At 37.6% G+C, this 18687-nt stretch overlaps 1 protein-coding gene across 1 annotated transcript in view; it reads left to right on the top strand.

Moving 5' to 3' along the window:
- LOC137621503 (DNA mismatch repair protein Msh2-like) overlaps positions 1-18687 on the top strand; it is a 123142-nt gene that overhangs the window by 64346 nt on the left and 40109 nt on the right. Inside the window, exons 8-13 of the mRNA XM_068351855.1 lie at positions 3788-4037; positions 4510-4657; positions 11203-11308; positions 12841-12955; positions 13388-13533; positions 14228-14399. Coding sequence (XP_068207956.1) covers positions 3788-4037; positions 4510-4657; positions 11203-11308; positions 12841-12955; positions 13388-13533; positions 14228-14399 — 937 coding nt within the window. The remainder of the gene's footprint in view (positions 1-3787; positions 4038-4509; positions 4658-11202; positions 11309-12840; positions 12956-13387; positions 13534-14227; positions 14400-18687) is intronic.

The following is an 18687-nucleotide window of genomic DNA, read 5'->3' as shown; positions in this document are numbered from 1 at the left end:
TCCAGGTACAATTATTTACTCTACCTTACGTGTCCTTCCCCAAAAATTGGCTGATCTTCAGTCCTCGCTGAGTATGAAGTGTTGAGGATGCTGGGTCTTTGATTGTGTGAACACTCAGGTCCCCAGCTGTGAGTTCTCTCAGGTTGAGCCAGTCATGCAAGCTCCTTTTGCAGCCTCTCGTGTATCAAATTGATTTTTCTGATTCTGTGTTGTCACTTCTCCATGCTGACCCTGCTCTTTCTGCTTTGTTAAGGTCCCTTCCACTGGATCGTCTTCAAATTTGAGGGATTTCCATTTTTCACTTTGGAGGTCAAAAGCATGTAATCCATGCTTATGCCATCTATCCAGTCAGCTTTTTGTGTAGACAGCTTGTCTGGCATATAAGCAAACTTTGCTCATGAAAGAACGTTGTCTAGTGTCAACAAAAGACATTTTTGGATCTTGGTTGTTTCTAAGGCAGTTTAACCTTCTACCGTAAGCAGACTATGACTACTTGGGTCAACTGTGTCTTGGAAAGGAAGGATGCTATTACATCCTTTTTCTCCAAGTAGATTGCTTCAGGGATGGTGAAAGCACTATGTAATGGGTCAGTGCTTTGATCCCACTCACTGTTTGGTAAGAGTGAAGCTGACACAACTGTGGGTACTTGATGAACCTAGTCTTAAGGCTCCTTGATCCATTGTGCAGCTTCCTTTTTGGACCTTTGAAGGTGGTTGGAACCAAGCCATTGAGGACACCTACACAGAGAGGCTCCGGTTTAAATAAGGCTCTGTTTCCTCTGAAACCCTATCCAGGATTGTCAACACCTCCTGAATGTTTTCAGTTCTAGGCTACACATTTCATACTCGCATTTTTGGAGGGCTGTAGGAGATGCTGAAGTAGGTGCTCCCCATCCCCAGCTACAGTGAGGGGAAGAATGCCTCTTGTGCTATTGGGCAACCTGACAGAAATGGAGAGTTAGGCCTTCTTCAGTAGGGATTTTTACTGCCCTTCACTTGCACTCTGATCCTCCTAGATGCCTACACCACACAGGGTTGCAGAAAGCTCTAGCTGTGTCAGCAGAGGTGGGAGCAATGCTAGATATATATGGGCTGGCAGTTGTTGGTGATCCACCTCTAGGATTCTACAGTCATATCTTCATGGTGGAAAATGGGACTGGCAGTTGGAGATTGGTCATTGCCAAGCAAGTTTATCCTCTATACTCCTTTCAGGATAGAAATTGTTTGGTCATTACTGCTTTTAGTCAGAGAGATAAGATTACTTCATGTATTCATTGGATCTGAAAGATGCATATTTCCTATTCCAAGTACCCATCCATCAGTTATTCTGAAAATTCCTTCGCTTTATCTTTAGTGGGACAGTTTAGTGTACTGTATCAGTTTAGAATTTGTGTTGGACTGTGCCCCAAACCACAGATGGTTGCAGTGTTTTAAGAATCTTAATATTTTTCATGTTATAAAAGTTAGCAATGAAGCTGTAAGTGCTGATAATGTAGGAGCTGAGAAAAACACAGGAAAGAATTTAATATTATTACTGGTGAATACAAATATTTGACAGAGCAAATATTCAATGTAGACGAGACAGACTTACAGTATGTTTGAAGCAAATGCCCGAATTCGCATACTGTACATATATCAAAATGTGAAGTCCATGCCTGTGTTGAAGACTTGAAGAACTTATAATTCCTCTTTTAGGTGGAAATATGTTTGGCCTCGAGTTAAAGCTTTTACGATTCCCCTCTTCAAAAAACCTAGAGCATTAGCAAAATTAGGCCTCTCATTTTCTTCCCATTCATTTTCACTCCAACAAAAAATGCCTGAATGGGTATTGCTTTGTTTGAAGATTACATTTGTATTGTTTCATTTTCAGGTTGAAGAATGTCAGAACAGGGCTTCTTTAAAGGTACCTTTTTCTATAAATAATGATCCAGGACATCCATAATACCCAAGATATATGCATTATGGTGTATATTTTGTGTTTTTCAACCAAACACAACTTCATAAAGCAGCATGGCAATATTCAAGGAATATTATTTATGGAACATGTTTTCTCAGGCAATCGAAGCTACAGAACTAAAGACATTGAATATTCTAGAAAGGTCTCAACATTTTAAGTCCAAATAAGAAGAGCTTTAGCATTACAGGTAACAAAGGAATGTAGGATGGAACATGAAAAAACATATGCAAAGCCATTCAAAGGCTTAAAGAAAGAGTATTCTGTTGAAGAAATACTGTATGCATGAAGAATGTATTGCTGCAAAAATGATTATGGTTGGAAGTTAATAAAGATATCCAACACCTTTTATTTATTGAGGCTGAATAAGGAAGAACTTCTTGAATGTGTAGAGATAGAAAAATGAGTGGAGAGATAGAGAACCAAACATATTTGGCCAAGCCAAAAAAAAAATTCACGGCAGATTGGTTTATGTATTTTTTAAACACTGGTTTAATAGATTAGATGTTCTTGAAGAAATGGATATCAACTACAAAAGATTTGCGAAAGTTGAGAGACAAAGTCTAGATGCCATTGCTTGTTATAAACTTACTCAGTGAAAAGAATTTTGAAATCCAATATACATCTTGGGTATGTTCAGTAAAGAGGTAATGTCACTGGATACTTTGATTAAATTGCTTATGGAAGAGGAAGAGGAGAAATATATAAAGGATCATACTATTTCCATATCATCCCCAGCTTCTACTTTTGATAATTACTTTTACATTTAACCATCCATAACAGAAAAGTGGCTAAGTGTGAATACCACAGAAAAAATATTAGCAAGTACCAATATGGAGACTATGAAATGTACTGCGTTAAGCTAAGCATTGTATTTCTTTCATTTTTATTTGCTTAATCATTGTTTTGGGAATTATTGTGAACTAATGTTATGGTAATGTTTCCTGTTACATTATTTGGAAATTTATTGATGCTTTTCACAATTACTGATCAATGAGACCTTAAGGTTGGTTGTTACTTAGTACATATTTAAGCTAGTACAGAGTCAGTTTATGATATTTTCAGCTTATAATGGGTTTTTCTAAACCGAATCCCATTGTAAAAACAGTATAAGAATATCAGGAGTGTAGAGCTTAATTTAAAAGGAATGTTGAGAGAGAGAGAGAGAGAGGGAGAATTTTCCTTATATATATATATATATATATATATATATATATATATATATATATATATATATATATATATATATATATATATATATATATATATAGATATAGATATAGATATAGATATATATATACATATAGATATATATAGATATATATATATATATATATATATATATATATATATATATATATATATAGATATATAGATATAGATATAGAGATAGATAGATATATATATATATATATATATATATATATATATATATATATATATATATATATATATATATATATATATAGATATAGATATATATATATATAGATATATATAGATATATATATAGATATATAGATATATATATATATATATATATATATATATATATATATATATATATATATATATATATATATATATATATATATATCTATATCTATCTATAAACAATGTTTAGGGGTTGTATATTTCAAGACTGATGTTTGGAAGCTATGTGATGCAATCCCTCCTGAGGAAAGGTACCTTAGTTGTAAAGAAATTTTCTAAAGTGAGCATTTTGATGTTCACTGACTTTGGGTTAAAGTTTTCATCTATAGCATCCATGAACTTCTGAATTGTATTGAATGATTTTGAATATATCAAATCTTGATGGAACAATTTTTTTCAGCTTCTTGGTGACGAATCAAATTTTGGGCAATTTCGCCTCTCCCAGTATGATTTGAGTCAGTATGTGAGAATAGATAGTGCCGCAGTCAGAGCACTTCATGTCGAGCCGTTTGGTGAAACACATGAGATGTCTGGTGGGTCTTCCAAAACGCATACCATTCTGGGTCTTTTGGACAAGTGCCGAACTCCATTGGGTCATCGCCTTCTTGCTCAGTGGCTACGACAGCCCCTCATTGACATCAACAAGATAGGTGTGTTGAATAATTTTCAAATGTTTGAAATATTTTCTTATTAAATAACCACTTTAAAGGTAATTTTGTACAAAAAATAGTATTATAAGTCAATGTATTTTCACTGGATTTATTTTATATTGTATGTATTCATGCTTCCTAATCTCAGTAGAAATGTTCATATGAATTTGAAATAGTTATGCTGCTATAAGTTAGCCTAAGATGCCCTTGCTAGCATAAGTTAACCCAAACTCTCCTGATACAGTTATAAAATCCATATTAAAATTTCTATCTTTACAAAGTTCACAAGTAATTATAAAACAGAACTTGGATATGTAAATAAATAAAAGGGAAATATTCTGATCAAACTTTTATCAATAATGTCAATAATGGTAGAATTTTAATATCAGTCCTTATTTTTCGTTAACCAATTCTTTTATTTCTTTTTTTAATAAAATTAGCATTCTAATAAAGTGTATGTTACCTTTTACAGAAGAACGTCAAGACCTAGTTGAAGCTTTAGTATCATCTGTTGATTTGCGTCATAGCCTTGGAGAAGAACACCTAAAAAGTATTCCTGATCTTCATCGATTAGCACGAAAATTGACCCGCAAAGCAGCAACACTCCAGGATTGCTATAGGTAGGCTACAGCGTAGATGTCATAGCTTTTGTAAGGCTACCAGACATCAGAATTGATGGATGAAGTTTGTACTTAATGTTGTCTTGTTAATTAAGAACTTTTCTTTGTTCATTAAATTCCTCTTGCTTTTTTTTATTTTGTTGTTCTTCCTCAATATTCATCTCAATCATTTTAATTGAAGAAAAATGTAATTTCTACCTGCATTTATAGTAATGGGTATCGTCACGGAAAGTCTTCATATTTTTTAATGTACATACATACATATACTAAGGCATTTCCCCCAATTTTGGGGGGTAGCCAACATCAAACAAATGAAACAAAAAAGGGGACCTCTCCTCTCTACATTCCTCCCAGCCTGACAAGGGACTCAACCGAGTTTGGCTGGTACTGCTAGGGTGCCACAGCCCACCCTCCCCCGTTATCCACCACACATGAAGCTTCATAACGCTAAATCCCCTACTGCCGCTACCTCTGCGGTCAACCATGGCACTGGAGGAAGCAGCAGGGACTACCGGAACTGCATCACAATCACTCGCCATTCATTCCTATTAATAGCACGCTCTCTTGCGTCTCACATCTATCCTCCTATCACCCAGAGCTTCCTTCACTCCATCCATCCACCCAAACCTTGGCTTTCCTCTTGTACTTCTCCCATCAACTCTTGCATTCATCACCTTCTTTAGCAGACAGCCATTTTCCAGTCTCTCAACATGGCCAAACCACCTCAATACATTCATATCCACTCTAGCTGCTAACTCATTTCTTACACTTGTTCTCACCCTCACTACTTTGTTCCTAACCCTATCTACTCGAGATACAACAGCCATACTACTTAGACACTTTATCTCAAACACATTCAATTTCTGTCTCTCCGTCACTTTCATTCCCCACAACTCCGATCCATACATCACAGTTGGTACAATCACTTTCTCATACAAAACTCTCTTTACATTCATGCCCAACCCTCTATTGTTTACTACTCCTTTAACTTCTCCCAACACTTTGCATCCTTCATTCACTCCCTGACATACATGTGCTTCCACTCCACCATTTGCTGCTACAACAGACTCCAAGTACTTGAACTGAACCATTCAACATGACATTCAACCTCGCACCACCTTCCCTTCTCGTACATCTCATAACCTTACTCTTACCCACATTAACTCTCAACTTCCTTCTTTCACACACCCTTCCAAATTCTGTCACTAATCGGCCAAGCTTCTCTTCCTCGTCCGCAACCAGTACACTATCATTCGCAAACAACAACTGATTTACCTCCCATTCATGGTCATTCTCGTCTACCAGTTTCAATCCTCATCCCAGCACTCGAGCATTCACCTCTCTCACCACTCCATCAACATAAAAGTTAAACAACCACGGCGAATCACACATCCCTGTCTCAGCCCCACTCTTACCGGAAACCAATCACTCACTTCATTTCCTATCCTAATACATGATTTACTACCTTTGTAGAAACTTTTCACTGCTTGCAACAACATTTCACCAACTCCATATAACCTCATCACATTCCACATTGCTTCCCTATCAACTCTATCATATGCTTTCTCCAGATCCATAAACGCAACATACACCTCCTTACCTTTTGCTAAATATTTCTTGCATATCTGCCTAACTGTAAAAATCTGATTCATATAACCCCTACCTCTTCTAAAACCACCCTGTACTTCTAAGATTGCATTCTCTGTTTTATCCTTAATCCTTTAATCAGTACTCTACCATACATTTTTCCAACTACACTCAACAAACTAATATACCCCTTGAATTACAACACTCATGCACATCTCCCTTACCCTTACATAGTGGTACAATACACGCACAAACCGAATCTACTGGTACCATTGACAACACAAAACACATATTAAACAATCTCACCAACCATTCAAGTACAGTCACACCCCCTTCCTTCAACATCTCAGCTCTCACACCATCCATGCCAGATGCTTTTCCTACTCTCGTTTCATCTAGTGCTCTCCTCACTTCCTCTCTTGTAATCTCTCTCTCATTCTTATCTCCCATCACCGGCACCTCAACACCTGCAACATCAATTATATCTGCCTCCCTATTATCCTCAACATTCAGTAAACTTTCAAAATATTCTGCCCACCTTTTCCTTGCCTTCTCTCCTTTTAACAACCTTCTATTTCCATCTTTCATTGTCTTCAATTCTTGAACCAGCCTTTTTGACTCTCTTCACTTCTTTCCAAAACTTCTTATTCTCTTCATATGAATGACCCAATCCTTGACCCCACCCCAGGTCAGCTGCCCTCTTTGCCTCACTTACCTCGGGCTTTACTTCCACATTTTTCTCTCTATATCTTTCATTCATCTCTACACTATTAATCTGCAGCCATTCTTCAAAAGCCCTCGTTTTTTTCTTCCACTTTTACTTTCACTCCTTCATTCCACCATTCACTGCCCTTCCTCATGCTGCCTCCAACGAACTTCTTGCCACACACATCACTTGCAATCCCAACAAAATTTTCTTTTGCTAACTTCCGCTCCTCCTTTAAATTACCAGTTCCACTTACTTTCACTTTGTCATATGCCATTTTCAACCTTTCTTGATATTTACTTTTTACCCCCGGTTTTATTAGCTCTTCAAGCCTCACTAGCTCCCTTTTACATGCACCTACTCTATTCCCCCACTCTTTTGCTACTACTAATTTTCCTTCCACCAAAAAATGATCAGACATACCGTTAGTAATACCCCTAAACACGTGCACGTCTTTCAATCTTCTAAACATTCTTTTAGTTATCAACACATAATCCATTACTGCCCTATCTACCACTCTTCCATTTGCCACTCTTACCCATGTATACTTGTTTTTATCTTTCTTTTTGAAAAAGCTATAACTTATCACCATCTCTTGCTCAACACATATCTACCAGTCTCTCACCACTCTTATTTTCACCTGGTATGCCATACTTCCCATTGACACCTTCTACCTCTCCAGCGCCCACTCTAGCATTTAAGTCACCCATGACAACTACATAATTCCTTCTACCCAGTCCTTCTACATACCTAGTTAATTCATTCCAGAACTCATTCCGCTCTTCTCTTTTCTCACAACCTGGCCCTTACGCACTGACAAAGGCCCAACATTCCCCACCCAACCTAACCCTTACCCACTTTAATTTTTTAATATAATATAGATAAATACAGATATGTTACCTACAAGGAACAAATATGGCTGTGTCTTCACATAAATTTTTTAAATAAATGGGGATAATTTTGCTTCATAAAACTAATAACTATCCTACAGCGGGCAAATGAAATATGAAACCATTATTAAAGAATTATGAATTAGATTATAATTAAGGTGCATAAAGTTCAAACTTTTTCCTGTTCATATCGTGAAAAAAGAAAGGCTTAGGTTGGAAATGAAAGTACAGTATATAACCACTTGCATTCCGAGAGTGTGTTCTGAAACCAAACACTTCATCAGTCTAGCTTCATTTGGGGTAGACAACTATTAACCATTAGGACCCAACAGCAACTCGTAACTCGCTACTTTTTTCATCAGGTGATCCTGCTATGGGTAGTAACTAGGGCTACGAATGTAACAAGAATTCTTGCATCTAGATGTTAATTGAATTATAGTGGTATTCTATAATATATTTGTTGATTTTTTTTCACATTTGCTATGTAATTTCAAGTTTTATTTTTCAAATTTTCAGTCAGCTGATCCTGCTATTGCTAGCTAACTAGGCCGTAAATGTAGCAAGAATGCCTTTGGTTAGATATCATTGGAATTAATATTCTGTGATCTATTTATTAATTTAATTCACATTTTACCAACCAGCAATTTAAAGTTATATTTTCCAAGTTTTCATTCAGTGGAATGCCCTAAATTTAGTGAGACTACATACAGTATTCTAATTAATTTTGATGATAGTTATATCAAGAATTTCTATTTGCTATTTGTTTCTAGTATGAAAAATGCTTTTAAAAAGGGACTAATGTGAAACATGATTAATTTGCATCCCATTTTATTTCCCTTACTTTCAATGACAAACCATTTAAAGTTTTTCTGACATTATTAAGTATTGTTGTATCATACATACCATATATTTCCTCGTACAGTATAAGACGATCCTTAAATTCTAAAAATCACCCCTGAAAAATGGGGGTCATCTTATACAACTGATATGAAAATCACACCTTGAATTCCAAGTGATGTTTATTGGTAGGTGAGAATAGGCCTCGTACAATAACCGATAATAAAGGTAACCAAACCTTACATAATTATTAGTATAAGCTTGTGATAAATATTTGAGGAAAAAGTTCCATATCCACAAATAAATCAACTTTTATCTATGCGAGTCCAGCTGAGAAAATTCTCAGCAACCTTATCCTTCTCTATCTATAACCTTTCGATAATTTTAGTGGTAGTGTTAATGATGGTAATAATAACATTTACATTAGGATAATATTTATTTGTCATAAAAAATCCATCATGAATCAAATTAGCCTTATTTTCTCACCATCTTCTCTGTCACATGAAACATTCTCGTGCCCTCACAATTCATTTCTTTGATTCCTTGACTGCTTGTATAATTTTTAATTTAAAACGAGCCTCATACTTTCTTATTTTTACTGGCGGTTTCATGATTGATGTGGATACAAGTTGATAAGAGATTAAACCGAATTACAACAGAGTTGGGAAAAATATTTTGGAAATTAGATGTACAGTTATTGTTTGTAAAAGTTTAGAACAATCATAAAACCGTTAAATTATTATGTTGTAATTAGCTGTAGTTTATTTTTGTTGACCTAAAGCAAGCAAAATTATTGGTAAAATATTTGTAATTACTTTGCCTTTACTAAAAGCTATTTGTATCATTAGTTATCTCAGATGTGTAAGTGTGTTTTGTTTGTTTATGATTGTCGGTGAAGCAAATCAATGGTTTCTTTCTTAGGCAGTGTGTTTAGGAAAAACATAAAATTGTCTTCATTTAATTGATTTTAAATTTCTAAAGATAAAGTAACAAAAAGAATATTAGAAATAAGATAATCATTACATAACCAATACTAGGTAAGATACAATATCTATCACTCGAAAAGCTAACCTATACACAGATGTGTAAATATGCTTGTTGGCTGCGAAACATAAAAAAAAATAAAGGTTTCCATTTATGGCTGTGTTTTTAGGAAGAGCATTATATAAAATTGCTTTTATTTAATTTATTATGGATTTTTAAGGATAAGCAAAAGCTAGCCTATACACTGATGGCTTTGTTATTCAAAACAGATATTATATGACCTAAATTCATTAAAATTTGCCCCTATTTTTTATTTTGTCTCATCTAAAGGTCCTCTTATCTGCAGAATATACAGTACAGTATGTATATTTGATGCAAGAATAAAGAAAATATTTGATGCGCAATCTTTTTAAAATTTAGGTAAAAGTCTGATTAAAGGGAACTTGTAATCATAATTAGATATAAAAAATTTAGTTATCTAATCCTGTAAGGTAGAACAGCTGGTATAAGGGGGTCAACTTATGGTGGTGAGACAAGAAGGTACTGGTGGAAGTTTTCTCTATGGAAATAATAGGTCAAAGCGTTGTCACAGAACCCCTCACACATTCTCTTATTTTATCTTTGCTCTTATTTATCACTCACCGATGGTGGGCTTACTCTTATTAAAGAAATGTGCTATGTTTACAATCTTTTCACTTTTTTCTATTTGCATTTTCATATCCATGATTATTTCATTTCATTCCTTAGCAGCACCATTGGTATCACCATTACTATTGTGCTTAGTATCAGACATGTTCATTGACAACAGTTTACAATTTATACACAAATGAATAACTGCTTAGCAATAGTGTTTACTGAAGACTACCACTTGTTGAGAGACCTCCACATGACTGAGCCAGATATCAACAAATATGGAAAAATGTTCAGTCCGCCACCAGGTGCCAGAGTGGGGAACTAACCTACTGCTTAGCCGTACTATTTGAAATTCAGCCATAATTTTTTGTTTTATTTATTTTGATTATTTGATCATTATTTTTGCACACATTCGCAATGGTGGAAGCCTAAAGTTCAGTGTGTGTATAGTGGTGAGTTACAGTAAAATGCTACCTTGATGAAGGGTAGTTATGATTAGCTCAGAAAAATATAACCCTAATGGAAATTCATCCCTTAATCTGTATCATTATCAATTGGCCTTAATTCTTGGCCAAACTGCATCTTTACTGAAATATTACCAGCAAAATCTTTAGCTATACAAGAGGATTCTTGTTACTCTCATCCACATCTTCATCATGAAACCTTTCTTGGAAATAATCTTTTCTTCTAAAAAGGGTTCCAACTTCATAATTTTTAAAGTGTAAGAATTAAAGAGCTTTCGTGGTTTCTTGATGATTTTCAGTCATTTTAATGCAGGTCTCTCTTTATTAAATTGGAAAGAAATTAAGGGGTAACTTAAATATAATTACAGTATTTTAAGGTAAGTACTTTTTTATTTCTTCCTGTAAACTTATTTGTATCCTATAAATATACCTTATCTTTTCCAGGTTTTATCTTTGTGTTCAACGTTTACCAAATTTATGTGAAGCTATTGCAAAATATGAAGGTCCTCATGTGACTTCTTTAGCAGCTGTATTTACAACCCCTCTCCAGGTAAATAAATTCATGCTTATTTTTGGTGAATTCCTGAATTTACTGTTTATTGCTGTATCTTGGCTGGATTTCTGTTCTAGGAAATATAAAATATCGTTAATTTTTTTGTAACAATTATTCAGGAATATTACTGTTATCATATTAGTTTGTTTAAATGGATTTTACCATACCACTGACATTCTTACTTCTAATGGAAGAAAAATAATAGGATTACGGGTTTTATATTTTTTTTCTTATTGTCTATTTACATCATTTGAATTTTACAATATTTTTCCTTTTTATTAGAAATAGGAAATTTTATGTTATAGAAAGTGGCACATTGAAGTCAAAATAGCAGTTATGAAGATTTTTAGAAGAAATTAGTTAAAAGAGTTAACTCAGATAATCAATTTGGCACTAAATGGTCTCCCTGTTTCAAGAATTGGGTCATAAAGCCTCTATTTCTTGAACCATCAGAGACAGTCAAATTATATTTTCATAAGGTTTTTCCAAAGTATTTTTCCTAAATGAGAGATGGTTTTAGCAAGGCATATGTGAAGAAGTTAGATAGTGAAAAAGGAAAGACTCAGGAATTGAGGAAATTTTAAGGTAGAAAGCAATTCACTTTGGACTGGAGGAGTTGAAGAACCTTGATCACCTACAGCATGCTACTTAAGGTGTACTATAATTGGTTCTAATGATAATGATTATTAACATATGTTTACTTGTGAAGTAATGCTACTACTGCAGTAGAATCCAAAAAGAGGTAGATGCTGATGGTGTTTGAAGGTCTAAACTTGATCTAGTGGAAAGAGAAAGTTAGTTGAATAACATGCCATTTAATATTTTTTGATAATGTTATCTTCCAACTTTTAGAATGTTTGTATTATGCATTGAACTGATAGTTAGTTTTAGTATTTTCTTATATAATAGGACAATAAGGAAATCATAATGTCTTCTCATTCCTGTATGAAAAAGTAAGGCATATACGATTTCCTTGTCCCTCATACTTTCTTCCTATGCATATACAAACCTTTCGTCCTTTAGTGGTGCTTGAAAGGCCATTCTGGTTATGTGCATTTTGTTCCTGTGAGGAAATTTAGAAGGCTTTTGAAGTTACCTCAGAAAGGATGACATGTCCAAGGAAGAAGAAAATCTTCCAATTTGATTTTAGGGGACTTCTTTCAGCAATGAGCAAGTTTCCATCTTTTTAAGGACAATGTTTTGTATACTATACTTTTAAAAGCAAATAACAATATTTACAGGTAATTTGTATTTTTTCAAGCCATACAAATCTGAGTCCTTTAAATAAGATTAATCACCTCAACTACCCTTATCAGTCGTTGCTTTGATGATAAAAGTGTCTATTCTGTAACAGGCAGGTGGGTGGCTTTCCCCCTTGCACCACCTGTCGATAACTTACTATCTTGTTAACAATTTGATGGCCATTCTGACACCACTGAAGACATATCCCTATATTAAAGAACTCTAGTTAGTATATCTAGGAAAAAAATCCAAATTATATTTAAAATTTCTTATTTTCCACCTTTTAGGAATTAATATCAGACCTTACCAAGTTCCAAGAGATGATTGAAACCACTGTTGATATGGAGCAAGCCAAATTAGGCGAGTATGTTATCAAGCCTGATTTTGATGAAAAGCTTGGAGGTAAGACTAATCTTATTCCTTTTAGGTTTTCTCCTCATGGCTATATAATTTGTACCGGTTACCATTTCTAAATGTATAAATATCTTCTTAAATATTTTAATAATATGTTTAAAGTAGTTTTATGTGTGTACTTTGTTGTATTTTTTACTTTATTCTTTTATAAAACCTTTTGTTTTATTTTATTTCTTTGCATACCTATCCCCATTATGCTTATAACAATAAATCTAATAATTTTATATGCATGTAAAAGAATTATGTTTTATGAAATTGATTCACAAAATTTTATACCAATGTTAAGATGTCCTTGTATATATATTTAGTCAAGTAGAATTTTATGAAAAAGTATGATGATTATATTAGTGTTAAGGAATAAACTGCAATGACTTTCATTAGGATTCTTATACAGTAGTTTATACACCTCTATCATTTCAGAACTGCGAGAGTCTATGGATCAGTTAGAAGGCGATATTCAAAGTCAGCTTAGAAAGGCTGCTAGTGACTTGGGCTTAGAAGCAGGCAAATCCATTAAGCTAGAATCAAATGCACAACTGGGATATTTCTTCAGAGTTACATTGAAGGTAAAAAAACGAATTTCACTGAGTATTTTCTTCTGAAAGTGTGAATACCATATCTCTTGATTTCTGGTAAGGAACAAGCACTTTTATTGATCTGTGGCAAAAGAAAAAAGTTGATGACCTGAGGGAAATGTATAATGTTTTAAGTTTTACCCTAGGAGATTACCACCTATATTTTGTCCTCCATTATATTTTGAAGGTTGCTCTATGTGTTGTTAGTTATTATCCAACTATTTCTTGCCTTTGTTTTTATCCCATATTTATGAACTGGTTATTTGTGCAACCTCTGCCATTCTCTGAAAGTGTAATTATGATAGATGAAGTACCTGTACTCTTTGTTCCTGTTAAATTGTATATACAGTATTTAAATAGGAATCCATCTTATTTAAAGTTCAAGATTTATATAATTTTACCAATCAAGAGATTTTCTTTACATTACAGTATACTGCTTTTACGCATGCAGTTATACACCTCTTGCTAATTCATTAATTGTTCCCAAATCTTAAGACCCAAATCAAATTACACTTCAAAAAGCCACTTAGTCACCCTTTAAGCAACTCCTTATTATGTCCAGTGCAGTAAATCCCTATCATTGGAAATTACTCTCAACTCAAAATGTCTTCAACATGATGTAGCATTGTATAGTGCTGTTGGTAGTTGAAAAGAATCTATATTCCATATTTCTATACCATTCCAGGAAGAAAAAGTTTTGCGCAATAATAGAAATTATAGAATGATAGACACAAATAAAGCTGGTGTTAGGTTTAGAAACGGTGCTATGCAAGACTTGAACGACCAACATATGTCATGCCGTGAAGAATATGCCTCCCAGCAGAAAAGTGTGGTTGATGAGATATTAAGTATTGCTGGTAAGTTTTTATTTTTCATTGTGCAAGAATTGAAAGCATTTTATATAAATAGTATACTTTCAATGAATTTTAATTGAAAATTTACATTTTAAATATTTAACTTAGCCGGTGAATATATAATAGCTGCTGCTCAGCGGCTCGACAGAAAACACACACAAAAACTCGCGAGCGATCGCTATGAAGGTTGCGGGTGTGCCCACCAGCGCCAACTATCGGCCAGATACCACACATGCATGTAAACAAGCCTTCAATTCTTCTCTGTCGACCTTGACGACAAGACGTATCAATACTCGCTGTATAACCTGGAGTTTTCTCAACATATTTGGTGAAGTACTTCATTTTGGTTTGAGCTTTCGCAGTGCAGGTGTTTTTCCTCAACTTAAACTCTTGAACTCTTTATTGGACAGATTTAATTGTTGATGACTTGGATTGTTTTTTGGACTTTCTTTGACTAATTCAAAATGGCTGACGCTTCACAAGCCCCTAGATTTCGTAAGTGTAATGCTAGGGACTGTAATAGGCGTCTTCCAAAGGCCTCTCTCGATCCACATACTGTGTGTTCTAATTGTCGGGGTAAAACCTGTCAATTAGGAGATCGGTGTGAGGAATGCGTGGGCCTTTCGGAATTCGATTGGCTCGAATACGATAAGTATGCTCGTAGGCTAGAGAGAGATAGGGTAAGGAGGAGTTCCTCTAGGTCAGTAGATTTTTCCTCTCAACATGCCCCTGACCCTAATCCTTCCCCTGTAGTGGTTGTACCTAACCCCCCTTCTGGCACTCAGGAACCATCTATGCAAGACATGTTACGTGCTATTCATGCCTTGGGTGAAAGAGTTGAAGCGTTAGCAACTGATCGTAATCAACTCATGGCTGACGTAAAAGAGCTTAAGTGTCAGAGTGCCACAGCGGAAAATAGTGGGAAAGTGATTAGTGCGCAAAGTGTTGTGAACAGTGTTGCGACCGAGGGTTCGTCTGTTCGTGCCTGTCGTTCACCTAGTCCGAGACCTCTTGCAAGCTCCCAAGCCCAGGGGAGAAGTAATGTCGTACGACTTATGGGTTCGAGAGGCCTTGATCAGCGAACAGACGTTCCCTCTATGGTATCAGGCGTATCTCACCAAGATCGCCCCTACCATAAGACGAGAGAGCCCATTTTCTCCTCGTCATCCGAAGGCTTTTCGCATAAGAAACCGTGGAGCAAGGTTTCTGGGCCCCTTAAGCGAAAGTCGGTCCCTTCAGGACAGGTCCAGCGTCCTGGATGTAGTCATTGGGACAGTTCTGACCCGTTGCAGTCATCGGATGACTGCTCGCCGCCTAAGCAACAACGTTACACAGGCTCAGAGAGTCTTGGTGTAGGCAAGGTTGTGCCGTCTCAGACGTTAACCCCGTCGTTTACCGCACCCATTCCCGTGGACCCTAAATGGGTTATACTGCAGGACATGCAGACTAAGCTCGCCTCCCTTATGGAAGACTATTCTGCCGATAAGGTTCACGTTGATCCTAGCCGTTTATCTCATCGAGATCCTGGCCTTCAGCCGCCCAAACGAACCTTTGTGCGTCCTGTTGACGTTGGCGTAGCTAAGTCACGTCAGTCACGATATGTAGAGCCTCACTCGATGCGGTCACGTGTTGATTTTCAGCCGCATTTGGACGTTAGGCCACTTCCTAATGCTCCTGTTGACGTTCAGGACGTTCGCCAACCAGCGGAGTTGACTTGTTTTGACGCTGAGCGTCAACCACCGCATTCTAGAGTTGTTTTGACTGCTCAGACTAGGCAGTCAAAACAGTCTCGAGTGGACGCCGAGCGTCCTCCCGCTCCTGTTGTTGTTGACAGTTCACAGACTGTTAAGCAGTTACATGACGTTGCGTCCTGGTCCGCTACTAATGCACCAGTGCGTGTGGACGCTGCGTGTCAAGCATTGCCAACCCCTTTGCTTGTTACTCAGCAGTTGTCAGATGAGGATCCTTCAGATGAGGACGTTGCTGACCCTCAGCATGATGATCATCCTTCGGATGTAGACGAACCCAGAACAGTTCCTCCATCAATGGACTTTAAGAAAGTCATGTTAATTTTTAAGGAGTTGTTTCCCGATCACTTCGTCGCTGTTGCTCCTCGTTCGCCACCGTCTGAGTTTGCTCTAGGCGTACCTGCTAACATGCCAGCCTTTACAAAACTTGTGCTCTCTCGCTCTTCCAAGAGAGCTTTACGGCTTTTAGGCGACTGGTTGGAAACCAAGAGGAGTTTGGGGAAGACGGCCTTTGCCTTCCCTCCGTCTAAACTCTCGTCTAGATCGAGCGTCTGGAATGCCACGGGAGAAGTTCTCGGCTTGGGAGTCCCTGCCTCTGCCCAGGGTGACTTCTCAAGCCTTGTAGACTCTCCCCGCCGCCTAGCCATGAGACGCTCGAAGATTAGTTGGTCCTCCTCGGACCTTGACCATCTGCTGAAAGGCATTTACAGAGCCTTTGAAGTTTTCAACTTCCTTGACTGGTGTTTGGGAGCCTTAAGTAGGAAAATCTCATCGGCTGATAGAGATGTCTCCTTACTGATTATGTCCTGTATGGATAAAGCCATCCGCGATGGTTCCAATGAGCTCTCCTCCTCTTTTACGTCGGGAGTCTTAAAGAAGCGAGAGTCCCTTTGCTCTTTTCTGTCGGCAGGAGTTACTCCCTGTCAGAGATCTGAACTACTCTTTGCTCCCTTATCAAAGTTTTTGTTCCCGCAACAATTGGTTAAGGACATAGCTTCTTCACTCGTGCAGAAGGACACCCATGACTTGGTGGCGTCCTCTGCTCGCAAAGGGACTCCTTCGACATCCTTTTCTGCTAGACCTAGGATAGACACTCCGGCGTCCAGATTTATTCCGCCCTTTCGTGGCAGAGCTCCCAGCAGGGGAAGTACTCGTGCCGAGGGAAAGAGAGGAAAGAAGAGAGGAGCCAAGTCCTCACGTGGCAGAGTCTGACTGCCCGCAGCCTCAGACAGCAGTAGGAGCCAGACTGAAGAACTTCTGGCAGGCCTGGGAGAAGAGGGGCGCAGACCAACAATCTGTGAGGTTGCTCAGAGAGGGGTACAAAATTCCATTTGTACGCAAACCTCCTCTAGCGACTTCCCCCATCGACCTCTCTCCCAGGTACCGAGAGGAGTCAAAGAGACAATCCCTGAACCTAGAAGTGTCTCTATTGCTAGAGAAGGGAGCGGTGGTGAAAGTCTCGGACCTTCAATCACCGGGGTTTTACAACCGTCTCTTCCTAGTACCGAAGAAGACAGGAGGTTGGAGACCGGTGCTAGACGTCAGTGCACTCAACGTCTTTGTTACGAAGACAAAGTTCACCATGGAGACCACGAAATCAGTCTTAGCAGCAGTCAGAAAGGGAGACTGGATGGTCTCTCTCGACCTAAGAGACGCATACTTCCACATCCCCATACACCCAGATTCCCAACCGTTTCTGAGGTTTGTTTTCAACAATGTGGTATACCAGTTTCGGGCCCTGTGCTTTGGCCTAAGTCCTGCTCCTCTCGTGTTTACGAGGCTTATGAGGAATGTAGCAAAATTCCTCCATTTATCGGGAATCCGAGCCTCCCTGTACTTGGACGACTGGCTTCTCAGAGCCTCGTCCAGTCATCGCTGTCTGCAGGATCTTCATTGGACATTGGATCTGACCAAGGAATTGGGACTTTTGGTCAACCTAGAAAAGTCCCAGCTGATTCCATCCCAAACTATACTGTATTTAGGGATGGAGATTCGCAGTCCAGTTTTTCGGGCTTTTCCATCTGCCCCCCGAATAGAGCAAGCCCTGCTCAAAGTCCAACTGATGTTGAAGAGAGAACGATGCTCAGTCAGGAATTGGATGAGTCTAGTAGGAACTCTATCATCCCTGGAGCAGTTTGTCTCGCTAGGAAGGCTACACCTTCGACCTCTCCAGTTCCATCTAGCCTTTCACTGGAAAAAGGACAAGACGTTAGAGACGGTCTCAATCCCGATCTCCGAACCAGTAAAGGCATGCCTGAATTGGTGGAACGACAATATCAGTCTGAGAGAGGGACTTTCCCTAGCAGTTCAGAACCCAAACCACGTACTATTCTCAGACGCGTCGGATTTGGGTTGGTGTGCGACCCTGGACGGTCGGGAATGCTCAGGTCTGTGGACCTCAAGTCAGAGGAGCATGCACATCAACGGCAAGGAGCTTTTGGCAGTCCACCTGGCTTTGATGAACTTCGAGAGTCTCCTTCGAAACAAAGTGGTAGAGATCAACTCCGACAATACCACAGCCTTGGCATACATTTCCAAGCAAG

This window comes from Palaemon carinicauda, chromosome 28, assembly GCF_036898095.1.
Source record: "Palaemon carinicauda isolate YSFRI2023 chromosome 28, ASM3689809v2, whole genome shotgun sequence".
Classification (NCBI taxonomy): domain Eukaryota; kingdom Metazoa; phylum Arthropoda; class Malacostraca; order Decapoda; family Palaemonidae; genus Palaemon; species Palaemon carinicauda.
Note: the sequence above shows the minus strand (reverse complement) of the source record. Positions and strands in the feature narration are given on the sequence as shown.